At 42.4% G+C, this 15707-nt stretch overlaps 1 protein-coding gene across 6 annotated transcripts in view; it reads right to left on the reverse strand.

The window, feature by feature from the left end:
• Positions 1–562: 562 nt before the first annotated feature.
• Positions 563–15707, reverse strand: part of LOC101159451 (triple functional domain protein) — a 127871-nt gene continuing 112726 nt past the window's right edge. For 2 of the 6 annotated variants that reach the window (XM_023960296.2, XM_023960294.2), the window contains 19 exons: positions 15558–15661; positions 15412–15481; positions 15249–15338; positions 15091–15183; positions 14906–14956; positions 14751–14828; positions 14481–14672; positions 14225–14405; positions 13915–14133; positions 13339–13832; positions 12654–12898; positions 12191–12329; positions 12094–12121; positions 11845–12007; positions 11649–11770; positions 11499–11577; positions 3535–3735; positions 3323–3461; positions 563–2534 (listed from right to left, as the gene is read on the reverse strand). In XM_023960296.2, the coding sequence (XP_023816064.1) occupies positions 1986–2534; positions 3323–3461; positions 3535–3735; positions 11499–11577; positions 11649–11770; positions 11845–12007; positions 12094–12121; positions 12191–12329; positions 12654–12898; positions 13339–13832; positions 13915–14133; positions 14225–14405; positions 14481–14672; positions 14751–14828; positions 14906–14956; positions 15091–15183; positions 15249–15338; positions 15412–15481; positions 15558–15661 (3237 nt within the window). In that variant the 3' untranslated portion in view covers positions 563–1985. Of the gene's footprint in view, positions 2535–3322; positions 3462–3534; positions 3736–11498; positions 11578–11648; positions 11771–11844; positions 12008–12093; positions 12122–12190; positions 12333–12653; positions 13833–13914; positions 14134–14224; positions 14406–14480; positions 14673–14750; positions 14829–14905; positions 14957–15090; positions 15184–15248; positions 15339–15411; positions 15482–15557; positions 15662–15707 lie in introns of those variants that run through there. The other 4 variants (XM_023960297.2, XM_023960293.2, XR_013658722.1 and 1 more) reach the window with 3 other exon arrangements.

Consider the following 15707-nt stretch of genomic DNA (forward strand, 5'->3'; position numbering starts at 1 on the left):
GGTTCCCGACCCCTGGTCTAGTGGGTCTATATGACCCAACTCCCAATGGTAAAGTGCCTAGGATAGCACAAGGGTTACATCGAGGTTGTAACTCTGTAAATTTATTAAATTTCTCTTTTTACGAAACACAGCATGACAAAACTTGCAGAGCACTTATTCGTTCAGTGACTTATTTTGTTTACTTAAATGTTTATTTTCTCTGAAGGCTTACATTGTTGATGTCATGTCCTGAAAATTACGCTTAATATAAAAAAAACAATCAGATATTTTAAAATAAAAAAAAATAAAATAAAGCAGATTTACGGGCAGTTTTGCTGCATTGTTTTAGCGTGATTTGTCTAGTGCCGCAAGTACCACAAGGTTGGATTAGTTAGTTGTAAGTTCTTTCCCTGGACTGAGTGCAGATTACACCCTTCAATTTAGGGTAATCACTTATATGTTGAGGAAGGTTTTTATTTGTCGGGTAAGTCATGACATCTGGACTTGAATTCTTTTTTAATCGTTTTATTCGGTTGGCTTGAGGCTTGAAATTGTCTAAAGCAGCACAAATCACAAAAACAAATTCATGTTCATATTGTTTAATCTTCAAATAACTCATGGCAAAAGATGCACAAATTAAAAAAAGGAAAAATAAAATTAGCATGTGTCATTTATGAAACAGCAAACATTATGAAATGGTATATGAAAACAAAAACAAACTTAAACTGAGGTATACAGTCGCAGTTTGTTCTTTAATGGCCTAAGCAATAAATAAAAGCCAGCAAGGCGTTGATTCTGGGTTAGTCTTACAGCTGTCATGTAATTTTGCCTTTCAGGAAAGCCACATAATTTAATAATTTTTCTTTTAAAGTTATGAAAGATTTGACAACAAATATCTACACTAAAGTTGAAACACTTTCAAATGTTGTTCACTCTCCTGGCCTTTTAAAAAAGTCTCCAGGAGTGTTTTTGCTCATGTAAACCATCTCTGATTACAAGTCAAACTGAATTGCGTAAGTCCTGTCTGTATTAAACACTATAAAGCTAGAGCAATTTTGGTGTACCAATGGGATTCATATGATTGGTTTCTAAGAATCATTTGCAGGCATACAGTACAAAAGTGTGGTTTCTATCCATGGTTTGTAGATTTTGAGTCTGTAACACAATCAGCTGTACAGAGTACAGTACATGCTCCCTCGTTTTTATTAGACACAACAAATATCTTCATTAATAGTTGCATACATATTAAAGCTGTGACATTGCACATGATAAACAACATAAGTGCATTTATAGGAAATTGTCCACATTCACGCTCTTCTGATTGGCAAACAGTGCTGCCACTACAGCTCTTAAGGGGATCGGGATAAGGCTTGTTCTAATGATGCCTCTAAAGACAGTGCAGCATCATTATGTTCTGTCAGGGTAAGGATGCCTCTGTGTTCATGGGTCCAAACCAGCAGCTTCAGTAAGAAGAGCATGTTTTTTTATTTTATTTTGGAAACAATAAAATGCGTCTTTAAATTAGAAAGAACTAATGGGCGGCAGTGGCTCAGGCGGTTGAGCGGGTCGTCCAATGATCGGTTGGATCCCCGCTCCCCCCATTCAACTGTCATTGTGTCCTTGCCTCCAGTGTGGCTCCACTGGTGTGTGAATGTGCATGGATGATCCCGGTGATGGTCAGAGAGTAGGTGCGAACTGGCAGCCATGCCTCTGTCAGTCTGCCCCAGGGCAGCTGTGGCTACAACCATAGCTTACCATCACCAAGTATGAATGGCCACACTGTAAGCACTTTGGGTGACTTGCAAAGCGCAGATAAATCCAATCCATTATTATTAGTATTATTAAAAACTAAACTGGAAGGGGTGTGCAGTGGGTCTTCTGATCACTAAACTATAAGACCTGCAGGGAGTTGCAGCGAGCAGCAGAGAATCCGTTCCAAAACAAAGCTCTGCTGAGACGACTGTGAGGGAGGATGAGATGAGTGATGTCTCTTTCTAAATAAAAGCTCAGATCTGAGATTGAAGGCGGCTTCGAATAAAGCCCCTCACTCCTCCAATAGGCCGAGTGTCTGTCTGGTGCTTTCTCCTGTCTATGAAGGAGACGAGGCGTGAGGTGTCCAGGCAGGTCTCTGTTCTGTTGCTCTGACCGGCCTGCAGCCATGCCTCCTGCAGGCACAGGCCGACCGGCGGCCTCCTGCCGGGTTCGGTCCGCAGCAGCAGGCGAACAAAGTCCAGTGCTGCCTGGCTGACCCCGTGGAAATACTCTCTTGGGAAGCTGAAGTCCAGCCTGCAGATGTTGAGGCAGGTCTCTTCTGCACTCTCGTCCAGAAAGGGGGATGCGCCGCACAGCAGCACGTAGGTCATCACGCCCAAACTCCACAGGTCAGAGGTCAGTGACACTGGCTCACCCAAAACCAGCTCAGGCGAAGCAAACTCCGGGCTGCCCAGCAGAGGATGGATGTAATGAGCACTGTTGAGCTGCACAGCATCACCCAGGTCTGCAAGTTTGACCACAGGCTGACCACTGGCATTGTGGGTAACCAGTAGGTTTTCAGGCTGAAACAGACAACGTAGGTGTTAACTGAGTCTTGAGCCTGTGATGTCCTTTAGCTCTGATTAGAAACAAAAGTTTAGTAGATGTTTTTCAGCAGACAAACGATTTTAAAAAGTACCTAAACTGCTCATCATTTGTGTGTTAAAAGCCATTTCACCTGAAACACCACAAAAGGAAAATGTCTCTGCAGCTACAGGACATTTCTACGTCTTTTCAGGATTTATCTACCAAACTTAAACTGCTTGCATGTAATAGAGAATAGTTAAAACAGTTACTGGACCTAAAATCTTTATTTAAGGCTACTGCATTCATTCAATTTGTAAAAAGCAGAATTCACATTAACAGTTAATGGTGTAGAAAAAGAGGATTCTGGATTGACTGGAAAGACAGTGCGCTTCAGTCTGGAAGTCTCTAAAAGAATTCTGAAGCTCAGGTTTCAGGTCAAAAGGCCCTCTGGAGGCAAGGAAATGCGCTCAGCTGTTAAATACGGTAATGAAAGATTTATAAAGTTTTTACCAGTTTCAGGTCACCATGTTTAACAAAGGCTGCAAGAATAAATAATTTAGAAATCTAACATTGTTGTGTTTCCTGTTTCTGTTAAAAAGACAACAATAAGGACCTCAGAGGAAAGATATGGTTGTAAGTGATATAAACGATGCAGGACGGTTTTATTTCATTGACATTTTGAAGGCAATGAGAATGCTGTTAGGAGGTTCGGCCGTTTCCATCCCCCATATTAACAGAGAGCTTTGGCTTTAGCGGCTGCATGTGAAATGATAACATAACTTACTTTTATGTCCAGGTGTGCAATTCTGCTATTGTGCAGATAGTGTAAGGCTTGCAAAACGTTGCGCATGTAGCTCGCCACTTTTTCTTCGGTCAGGTTCCCCCAGCTCACAATGTAGTCCAGCAGACGTCCCTGATCAGCCCTGAACACCAGACATGAAGACTTGCAGGTCATCACAGTAAAAAGCATCCCCGTCTAATTCTGGGTGTACTCACAGCTCTAGCACGAGGGCGTAGCTGCTTGAGGTCTCAAAAATGTCCAGCAGGCTCACTATGTGAGGGTGTTTGAGCCTCCAGAGGAGATTGAGCTCCTGGGTCACTTGGTCTCTCCTCATCAGCTTCTTGTTGATGTGTTTGACAGCCACAGAGCGGTTGGTACTGCGGTGATCACAGCGCTTCACCACAGAGAAACGACCCCTAATGACAAGAGGAAGTTTCAGTTTCACAATAAAAGCCTCGTTTGGACGTTTAACTATTTATTGTTTTTGTGTCATAGCACATTTGTTGACACCTGGACAAAATCAGCACACACACTTTTCTTCAATTACAAACGTGAATCAAGTTTTATTTCGTTTACTGGGAGCTGTTTGTTAACTTTTGTGCTCACTTGTGTCTTTGTTTTAGGCTCTGACACAACCCCAGTCTCAATGCTGTTTTGTTTTTGCTACAAAAGCCAAAAAAATATCTTTCTGGTCAACTGACCAGCTCAGTGGCATTGTGGTTAGAATGTCTGCTCCGTGACTGGAAGGTCATGGGTTCAAACCCAGGCTGAGGCTGACTTAAAAAATGGAACTTGACAATTAGCATAAGGGGGGGGATTAAATCCCCCAAATGGTTCCCGAGCGCAGCTGCAGATCACCAAATGGGTCAAATGCAAATCACACTATATGCAAAATTTAAATCATACTATCATACAGATAGAAAATGTATTTAATTTAAATCAAACACACAAAGTGGGGAGCATGTGGAGGATCTGTGAAATGAATAATATAAAAACAGAGATGAATACATGGATAATAAATAAATAAGCCTTAGTAGGCAGATAAAAAGTAACAAAGATCAAATAAGTAAACAGTAATAACATAATATGTATTAAATATCAAATAAGAATATCTCTAAATTTCAACTAAAAGCCGATTAAAATGTTCTTTTAAAATCATGAACAGTCCCTGTAGCCCTTTGGTTCTCTGGGAGGCTGCTCCACAGGCAAGGTCCATAAAAACTGAATGAAGATTCTCCATAGGTTTTTGTTCTTACTTTTGGAATACGTAAAGGGCCTGAAACCAGGGTTAGGGTTAGGAATAGGAATATAGGCGTAGTTATAGAACAACTGAGCAGCTTTCCAAAGATGGATAACAGATCAACGCAAGTATAACCAAGACCTAGACTCTCCCCAAGACCTAAATCACCACCGTTTTTGTCTTGGACAATGTCATTTTCACAGAAGTCTTTTGCCTTGCCCCTGTTAGACAGTAGTAAAACAAAAATTCCCAGTTCATAATACTTTTCTGTCCACCTTATTCTCAATTCTTGAATTCAATTGAAACATTATTTTTTCTGCTTGGTGTTGGATGGGTTAGGGTAAGAAAATCCTGTTGCACGGCTTGTGATGACATTTCAGCTGAGTCCTGTAAAGCCTGGATCAGGCACATAAGATAATCTTGTCCTCGTCTGCTCGGGAGAACATGCCTATGATGTGGAGGACATCCTCTGGTCTGCTCCGCACAGAGACTGGATGGTGAAGTGCAACAAATGTTAACTTGTATTTACAGTAAAATAAATAAATAAATCCCGAATACTGTTTTATTCCAATTTGTTCGGGGAGGTTTTACTATTCTTTATAAACCATTTTGTGTACAGCGTCAAGTGATTTTTTTGTGTAGTCACGAAAAATTTCTTATTTTATGGGAGACCGGCATGGGTACTAAATTTGTTTTCGTGAGCCCCACCACATGCTTTAACGTACAAAAATATCATGAATTGTGCTAAAAAGAAACAATTCATGATATTTTCCAGGTCTCGTTCACATGATGTACTGAAGGCTGATTTTCATACTTTGGAAGGGGTGAAAATTAAAAAAGTGTCCTCATATAAATATCTGGGTGTGTGGATTGATGACAAATTGTCTTTTACCTCTCACACTAACCACTTGCTAAAAAAGCTAAAAGCACTTCTGGGTTTCTACTACAGAAATAAATCTTGTCTAAGCCCAGGTGTAAGGAAAAGACTTGTTCAGAGCACTTTCCTCCCAATTTTGGATTACGGGGACATTCTGTACATGAATGCTGCCTCGTCAACTCTCCGTAGTCTGGACACAGTTTATCACACTGCCCTGCGTTTCGTCACAAACTCTGCATACAGAACCCACCATTGTGAACTGTACTCTTTGCTCTCTTGGTCTTTACTCAAAGTCAGACAGCCTTTTCCATTGCTGCTCCGCTTTCCTGGAATAATATTCAAAACTCTGCATTTAAGTGACCTAATTCCATTGAATTGTTTTAAAGCAAAACTTTCTGAGCTTTTAAAAGAAACATGCACATGTCACCCTTGACCTATCTGTACCACTTTTTAATTAATCCTATTAGTCATTGCCCTACTGTTCATTTCAATTTTAATTGCATCTGTATTTTGCAATGTATTTTATTTCAGTTGTTTTTTAACTGTATTTATTTTGTATTTATGCCTTTTGGCCCAGGTCTTCCTTGAAAAAGAGATGCAGTCTCAATGGAATTTCCTGGTAAAATAAAAAATAAAAAATAAAGTACAAACTTGATTTGAACAGGGCCTGTTCATCAGATAGAAACCTCCAAAAAAGTCTCTTGGTACCAAGCTGTCAGTCGCACAGGAAGTCTGCTATATTGATGTCAATTTGTCATTTTTGCTGTATTTTGGTCATTTACAGGCCTCGTACTAGAATGAACTTCCCCTAAAGATTTGAGAATAATGACTCCAAACTCAGGTTTTGCAATCTACACACATGTCCAACATTATATTATTAATCTTTTAAGTTTTCATCAATGTTTGTGACCGTGGCGGCACGTCGAAATTCAAGGTCGCCATGATAAGAAGAATTGCCATTACTCAGCCATGCATAATCCAATCTGATGCAAAATTGATGTGCATGATTGTAGTCTGACTCTGAACACATCTGCAGTGGAAGAATCCGGAACAGGTGTAGCGCCACCTGCTGGCAACAGGAAATGACATGTTTTACTTGGAGCATCACTGCTCCAGAGGGATGAGCCGACACACCTCAAAACTACGTCCACCTGTTGAAAAGCCATTGAAGTTTACTCTAATAAAAACCATAACTTTCGACGCGGGGTGTGGTCGTGAGAGAGTGGCAAAATTAGGCATCTCGCCATGCATACAAAAGTTGCTCTCATGTGCACATTCCTTGTCCGATCTCACTGAAATTAAATAGATTTGATGAGGCTTCCATTCTGAACCCATGGGTATGACAATATTGGACGAGCTCCATAGCGCCACCTAGTTATTGACAAACACAGTTTTTGTCGCATTCTGCCCTATCTTTTCTCTGCGCTTCTTCCGCCGTGCATTAAATTTAAACTGGAGATACTCAGAAGGGTCTTAATCATAATCATAATCATAATCTGCAGTTTCATGTGTGTGCACCTTAGGGTGCATGCATAAATCCCCCCAAAAAAGGAAGTGGTCGATTGCGCTTACTCCAAAAATAGAAATTCACAGAAAATCAGATGTTTGTCTCAGGAAGCTAGGATTTCAGAATTAGATGCCTCTTATAAACACTACCTTTAATACGCCGCACCATAGGGTCTACGAGAAACTTCATTACTTGATTTTGATTATGAACTTTTGGACTGAACAAATATTTCTATCATAACTTCTGTTTATGTTATCAGCCCCAAACTTTCTCAAATTATAGGCATTTATGTGCTACTGCTTCCTAAATATTTTCAGAATTTAAAAAGTTACAGGTGAATTTTGAGACATTTATACATCCAAAAAGTCAGAAAAGGTGTTTTTAAGGCGAAACCACGAACACCTATTTTTTCCCCCACAATTTGTCATTTATATATCAACACCAAACTTAATAAATATGTAGGAATCTGTGTCGTACTGCCTTCAATATTTTTTCAGAATTTAAGGTGGAACAGATGAATTTTAAGAATATTTTATTCATCACAAAATCTGTGCTAAATCCGTCTGGATTCCAAACAAATATTTTTTATCATAACTTATTTTTCAACTATTGACACCAAACTTCACAGACGTATAGCTGAACGTGTCTGAATAGTCCCAGAATATTTTAATGATTTTAAAATGAACTGGTCAATTAAAAAAAAAAATTCCTCTTACAAGCAACAACCTCCCTGCGTCAGGCCCGCTGCATGGGTCAGGTTACACTTCTCCTCCCCCTGCGGCGTTTCTGCTCATATATTAATTAGCCAGCAGTGACAAGGAAGTATGAGAGGAGTTAGAATTTGGCCACAAAAAGCCAGTTCAACACTGAAAGACTGGTTTTCATTTTTTTGTATGCCTCTTATACATCTTTAGTAGGAGGCAAAGAGACGGACTCTGACGATGAGGAAAGGGAAGCTGGCGTGTTTGATAGAAATGTAGCCCAGCTGATTCAGATACAGAAGATGAGGACTTTGATGGATTTTAAATGCTGATTGATGACTGAAAAAATAAAAAATAAATCAAAACCAACTCAGTTTTGCGCTCGCTGCCTTTTTAAAACAGACACCAGCATGCATGTTTCACCGGTATGTGTGTTAACGTTAAATACAGAAAAAACACAAAACTGAAACGGTGCCGTTTAATCCAGTGCTGTTGTTTTGTAAGGAGAGGAGGGGGTTATGGGAAATAACATGGCTTTAATTGCGTGTTTGTGTGTGCGTGTCTGGCAGGTCAGTGTGTGGTGTGGCTCTTTGACTATCACAGTTAGAAATGTCGCCCTTTTGTGTCAAACTTGTCCCTCCCACACACACACTTAGTGTTAGAGGCATTCATAGAAAAAAACGGCTGATGTAACTTGGACTAAAACATTAATCAACGACCCAAAACCAAGGTCAGAAAGTCCAGCAAAACAAAACAAAACAAAAAGTGCGCTGAATGGTTGATCGATGCACAGTGACACCATCTGCAGCCAGATCACGTTGTAGGTTTTTGGAGCTGGTCTGTGGGTTGAGTTTGATTGTTCTCACCATCCTTCGCCTCTGCCTATCTGAGGGTTTTCTGGGCCAGCCACTCTGGGCCTTTGCTTGAACTGTCCATGTGGTCTTCCATTTTCTCACTATATTCCTCACAGTGGAAATTGACAGCTGAAATGTCTTAGCAAGCTTTTTGTATCCTTAACCTAAACTATGATGTTGAACAATCTTTGTTTTCAGGTCATCTGACCTGTTTTGCGGTTCCCATGTTGACATTCTACAGAGAAGATGCAAAGAGGAGAAAAACGTACTCTTGGCCACCTTAAATACCTCTTCTCGTGAATGGCTATTTTTGTTGAAGTAATTATAGCACAGTTTCTTTAAATCCAATAAACTTAATTTCACTCAAATATCACTGTGTTCATCTGCTATAGGATATATTTAACTGAAATTGATGATCTGAACCACCAATGAACAAAAATCTTGAAAGTTATCAGGGGTGCCCAAACTTTCTCAAACCACTGTAAGAATGAGTACATGATTGATTTATTTTTAACCAGGTCTTTAGAAATGTTCTGCATCTTGTCTGTTTTCACAATTTCTGATGTGACCTGGGAAAAAATGTTGTGCCTCTGATGGAGAACACCATTTCACTGAATTCCTGCATCTAAGTCCTGCATCTTTGTACCTCGCAGTCTCCTCTAATTAAAGCTCTGGTATGCATGCCTACACCTGTTTTTCTGTATATAAAATTCATTAAAGCCTATTTAAAACTTTAAAAATAAGACATGCCTGTAAAAACAACAGATAATTTTCATAATCCAACATGTTATACAATACAGACCAAAAGTTTGGACACACCTTCTCATTCAAAGAGTTTTCATGACTATGAAAATTGTAGATTCACACTGAAGGCTTTAAAACTATGAATGTTGAACTATGAATTATATACATAACAAAAAAAGCATGAAAAAACAGAAAATATGTCATATTCTAGGTTCTTTATAGTGGCCACCTTTTGCTTTGATTAATGCTTTGGACACTCTTGGTATTCTCTTGATGACCTTCCAGAGGTAGTCACCTGAAATGGTCTTCCAACAGTCTTGAAGGAGTTCCCAGAGAGGCTTAGCACTTGTTGGGCCTTTTGCCTTCACTCTGCGGTCCAGCTCACCCCAAACCATCTCCATTGGGTTCAGGTCCAGTGACTGTGGAGGCCAGGTTATCTGGCACAGCCCCCCCCATCACTCTCCTTCCAGGTCAAATAGGCTATCCACAGCCTGGAGGTGTGTTTGGGGTAATTGTCCTGTTGAAAAATAAATGACGGTCCAACTAAACGCAAACCGGATGGAATAGCATGCTCCTGCAAGATGCTGTGGTAGCCATGCTGGTTCAGTATGCCTTCAGTTTGGAATAAATCCCCAACAGTGTCACCAGCAAAGCCCCCCACACCATCACACCTCCTCCTCCATGCTTCATGGTGGGAAGCAGGCATGTACAGTCCATCCGTTCACCTTTTCTGCGTCACACAGAGACAAGGTGGTTGGAACCACCAAAAAATCTCCAATTTGGACTCATCAAACCAAAGCCCAGATTTCCACTGGTCTAATGTCCATTCTTTGTGTTCTTTAGTCCAAACAAGTCTCTTCTGCTTGTTGCCTTTCTTTAACAATGGTTTCCTAGTAGATATTCTAGCATGAAGGCCTGATTCACACAGTCTCCTTTGAACAGTTGTTGTAGAGATGTGTCTGCTGCTAGAACTCTGTGTGCAATTGACCTGCTCTCTAATCTGAGCTGCTGTTAACCTGCCATTTCTGAGGCTGCTGACTCGGATGAACTTGTCCTCTGCAGCAGAGATGACTCTTGGTCTTCCTTTCCTGGGGCTGTCCGCATGTATGCCAGTTTCTTTGTAGCGCTAGATGGTTTTTGTGACTGCACTTGAGACACTTTCAAAGTTTTCCTGATTTTTCAGACTGACTGACCTTCATTTACTCGTTTTGTACTTAGCTACTTTTTTCTTTTCATAATCCAAATTCTAACAGTCTATTCAGTAGGACTATCAGCTGTGTATCCACCTAACTTCTGCACAACACAACTGATGGTCCCAACCCCATTTATAAGGCAAGAAATCACACTTATTAAACCTGACAGGGCACACCTGTGAAGTGAAAAACATTTCAGGTGACTACCTCTAGAAGTTCATCAAGAGAATGCCAAGAGTGTGCAAAGCAGTAATCAAAGCAAAAGGTGGCTACTATGAAGAACCTACAAAATGACATATTTTCAATTGTTTGACACTTTTTGTTATGTATATAATTCCAAATGTGTTAATTCATAGTTTTGATGCCTTCAGTGTGAATCTACCATGAAAATGGTCACGAAAATAAAAAAAACTCTTTAAATGAGAAGGTGTGTCCAAACGTTTGGTCTGTACTGTATTTATTGAGAATGACACAATAGTGATATTGCAAAGGTTTCTTATCAAGGATTTTTAATGTTTTTTAATCAAGGCTTTAAAATGGTTTAACTTGTTTGGGACCATGTAGTGAGGCAAAATGTTAAATGACTAAAAACTTTAGTTCCTGAGGAGGCTCAGGTAATTCAACATCCGTCAAACCATGATTAGGATGTTTTATAAGTCTGTGGTCTCTCTAGTGCCACCTTGTATGCTGTGGTGTTCTGGGGCAGCAGACTGCTAGTTGCAGACGCAAATAGGTTAAATCAACTGATCTGCAAGGCCGGGTACGTGGCATAAGTTAAGCTGGACTCCTTAGAGACAGTAATGGAGAGAAGGATGCTTAAGACACCTCGAGCCATCCTGGAAAACCCCTCCAATTCCCTCCACGTGCTCCCCGGTTACCGCATGCTTTACGGAACCCCCCCCATCTGAACCTCTCTGTGCCGAGGCTGTAGACTAAAGTGCTGAAAATTAGGTGCCCTCTCTCTTGTCCGTGGGCAAGACGGGGCCTGCAGCAATAATTTAGACTTATCCCTGTTTGCTCCTGATTTACTCAGTCTGAATTTAAGAACTGAAGAGTTTTCTACCTTCCCAGTTCAACCATCTCCATGTAGTGAGACTCGAAGTTGTCCTTCCAGTTTACTTGGACCCCATCAGTGGTCACGGCTGAAACGTACGGCCATAGTTAGACTGGAAAAAGCAAACGGCAGACGATGCACGTTTCATCATGCTCTCACCCAGCACATGGAGGCTGGCTGATGACCTGACGCTGCCCAGCTCGTTGGTAGCAACACAGGTGTAAACACCATCGTCCTCTGAGGCTGCGCTTATAATACGCAGTGTGGCTTCACCTGTGTCACTGAAACAGACGAGATTTGGCAACACATAAAGAACTGCTTTAGTTCAGAGTCAGCGAGCAGTTGTGTTTCTCACCTGTAAGTGATGCTAAAATGTTCGTTATTGATAAGGTTACTCTGGTTGGGTCCTCTCCAGCTGACAGTGGCACGGGGCCGACTGCAGACCTTACAACTGAGCATGGCGTTCTTCCCGGTGTTGCACGTCATGTCGCTTAGAGGTACAAGAAACTCTGGAGGAGCTGAGACAGAATGTTTGCCCAAAAGTATTAACACAATTCTAATTTTAGGTGATGTTTCCCAAAATGACAAAAGAATGTGGACTTACCATCATAAATGTAGTTTGGATTTAGAAGCTGCAAATCAAAAGACAGTCATCAGTCGTGTTTCTGTAACTGAGGATTCCTGAGTGACCTGAAACTCACCTTTACAGAAACCTTACTGGGCATTCCATCTCTGGACTTCCTGTAGCCATTTTCCAGTTTGCTGTCCTTCTTCACCTCCTTTTCCTTTTTCTCAGGTTTTTTTCGAATCCGCAGGGATGCATGCCAGGATGAAGACTTCCTGCTGGAACAATAAAAGCATTTTGAGTTATCTGTCACATTAAGAATAAAAAGCTTTTTCCAGTTAGAGTAAAATGTAGAAACATTCTTCTTTACATTATTTCAGATTTTTTTTTTTTAGAATAAACCAGACAGATGACTCCATGACAGTACAACTCATGACAGAACAACAGCATTAGCATTGATTAAAAACAAAAATTAGGTTGTGTCAGGTATTCCACGTTGGTGTTTGTAGTTTATTTCAGAGGTGGGTAGAGGAAAAGTTATCGGCTTCAGTCGCACTAAACCAGTCCTTTGACAATGCAGCAGATCCTCCTGGTCTTACTTGATGTTCATGTCAGGACCGTCGGGAGAGACAGCTGAAGTGTGTCCCAGCACAAATCCGGGAATCCAGCCCTCAGCAGCGGGACCCTGCTCGGTTGCAGCTCTGAATACCAAAAACATGTTTTGCTGGTTGCTGGCCAAAATCTGGACCACCTCGCTTTGAATAACACTGATCTCATCCTCTTTCATCGCCATATAGTCCTGCGTCACCAACATGGTAGACACGCTGCTGCTGCTGCTTTCACTCTGTGAACGAGAAAATAAAGACTTGACGACAGCAGAAGGTTTACCTTCAATGAGAGTTTGATCCTAGACCAGAAGTCTAAGACGTTTCTTTTTGAGAACTGGATACAATTATTTGTCCTCCAGTAGCCTTCGCCCCATGGCTTCATGCAATGAGCTGAATGACATTGGCTCAGTTCATTTGTGGCTGAACCAAGAATGCCAGATATTAGTTCCTGTATCACTTTAAGAAGACAGCGGGAGGTTAGGAGTAGGTAGATGGTTAGCAGAAGTGGAGTTAGAACTGAGAAAATTAGAAGAAGAGTATGTCTTCAGCTGAAGAGGGTGAAGAAGCTGTCAGAAATACAGTCTGGAGTAGATTAGTAGCACTGCAGAATTCAGACAGCCGCACAGGACAGATCCCCAACCTCCATGTTAGTCGGGTCAGCACCAGGTTGCCTTACCCCGTTACTCTGGGTGGACTGGATGGACTGCTCACTGGCTGAGGAGCATGTGCTCATGCGATCAGCCTCCTTGCTGTGTGTGGAGAGTCTGTGGATCTGACCCCCACAACCACTCTGGAGGTTTGAGCCCTGACGGACCTGGACCTCTCCACCATCCTCTGAAAAGGTGAATGCGCCTGGTCGGCTGGCTGGAGAGCCTGGGATGGAGCTCCAAAATCCAGGTCCAAACTTTTGGCAGGGGCTAGATGGTGGAGGAGGGAAAGCCTCCGTGCCAAAAGCAGAAGTAACCAGGGGTGAGGCAATGGGGTGAGGGGACACGGCTCCTTGCCATAGTTTGGAAGTTGGTGTTGAAGCCATGGCACACAGGGTGGAAGTTGTGGTGCCGGCAGAGGGGAGGGCAATTGCCTTGTCCTCTGAAGTCTGGACAGAGCACTTTCCTAGCGGACCGCTCCCAACAGGGAGCACAGGAGAAGGAACAGAGCGGGGGTTTGAACCTGTATCATAACCAGGCACACTTCAGTCCCACCCATCTTTGATGAAGATAATATCTTTCAGAAATGGGCCGATAGTTCTTACCTGAAATCCTGCTGGGTCCATCTGCATCGTTCCCCTGGTGGCTGCGCAGGTGCAAACGACTAGGCTGTGGTATCCTGGAGGGCCGACAAGGGCCCCCCTGGGACCCTGAGTGGTTGGAGCGACTCTGGAAATTTCCTCCACTGATACCAGGAGACGAGCCAGAACCAGCACTGCCTACCCCCACAGAACTGCTTGTCTCGACATGGTTCTCCTGGTATTCTTTTGGTGGGGGGACAGGGGAATACAAAGGTGGTGTAGAGCAGCTTCAAGTCTAAACCCACATCTTCAGAGCATCTGGTACACAGCTTACCAGGGAGGCAGTTTCTCTGGCTGCCAAGTATATGCCGGACCTGGAGAGTCCAAACTTCATGCACGCCCAGGTGTGAGGAGTGAAGCACGAAGGACTCCGTGATGCCGTTGAGTGACCGAGAAGTGAGAATGAACTTGCAGCGATCTCCTTCCACTGTCTCCTCCAGTCCCAAACAGCTAACCTGCAGAGCAAAACACCTCAACGATACAGCATCTTTTGTTGCTGCGTTTTTAAAGTTGGACGGAAACCTCTTTACCTTGATACTGTTCCTATAAAGGAAGCCTGGCAGACACAAAGCCGCCTTTTGATCCAGGGGTTTGCTGAATATGACCATCTGCTCAAACAGGAACACTCTTCTCTCTGTCATCTGACCAAGCAGAACCCCCTCTGGGTTGGACACCATGAAGGTGTCCTGGAGCAACAGGCGGCCCAGAGTCTCAATCTTCCCCTGGGGGAGCACAGAGAAGGTCAGGTGATCCTGTAGCGCTCAAACCGACATGTTGTTTCTGATATTGTAAGCCCCTACATCAAATCCTTGCAGCCTGCTGAGATTCATCATGTCGTTGCACCGTTTTGACACGATGCAAATGACCTCCACTGCCCTCTGTATGAATCATGAACAAACTCCATTAAAACGCTTCCAGGTTGGTTACAGATTTAACCGTAAACGTGTCGTCTTGCCTCTGAATCCACAGACTCCAGTCCAGCCTTTTTGGAGTATTTGAGGAAATCCTGAATTAAACAGAGCAAACCAGGGCTTAAAATCAAGCTTTCAGTAACATCTATGCAATGTCTTTCAATTACAGATGAACTTTAAAGCAGCAGCTGTGGCTCTGGCGCCCCCCACTCTTTCCTTGCAGTCTGACCTTCAACAGGAGCTGGTACTTCAGGATCCTTTGAACAGGCTTGAGGAGCAGGTCCGTGATTTGCAGGCACTCCCCCAAACGCTGCTTCAGTTCCTGGAGGATCCGTAAAACATGTTAAACAGATCTTGGTTTAAGGGTCAAACATAACAGCCACAAACCTCAAAGTAGGTGTCTATATACTCCAAGACGATATGCTCTGACTTGGACTTGGTCTGGCAGTACGTGATGTACATATTTAACTTTCGCTCCTGGAAACATAAAGCACAGACATTTTTAGAAGGCCTAAAAATGTTCAGTCAAGGGAGAAGTTGTGTGGCAAACCTGTTTGAAAAAGAGCGGTCCCAGTCTGTCAGGGTTCTCCAAACATTTCTCCAACTCTCTAAGGAAGAAACTAAAGACGCAGAAGTGTTGTAATTTCTGCTTCTTTGAGGTGAAAATGCAGTCTCAGCTGGAGAGTGTGAACCTACTCTTTATGCCAAACATAGATGTCATGGACGTTGCTAAAGACTATTTTGTCTTTCCCCTTCATGTCATCAGGGACGCCCTCTTCCTTCATCATGCTCATGTAGCCCTTTGATAAAAAATGCACACCAGAAACCAAACTTTCACCCCACTGA

Source organism: Oryzias latipes, chromosome 11 (assembly GCF_053564925.1).
Source record: "Oryzias latipes strain Hd-rR chromosome 11, Olatipes_Hd-rR_3.1".
In the NCBI taxonomy this organism is placed as follows: Eukaryota; Metazoa; Chordata; class Actinopteri; order Beloniformes; family Adrianichthyidae; genus Oryzias; species Oryzias latipes.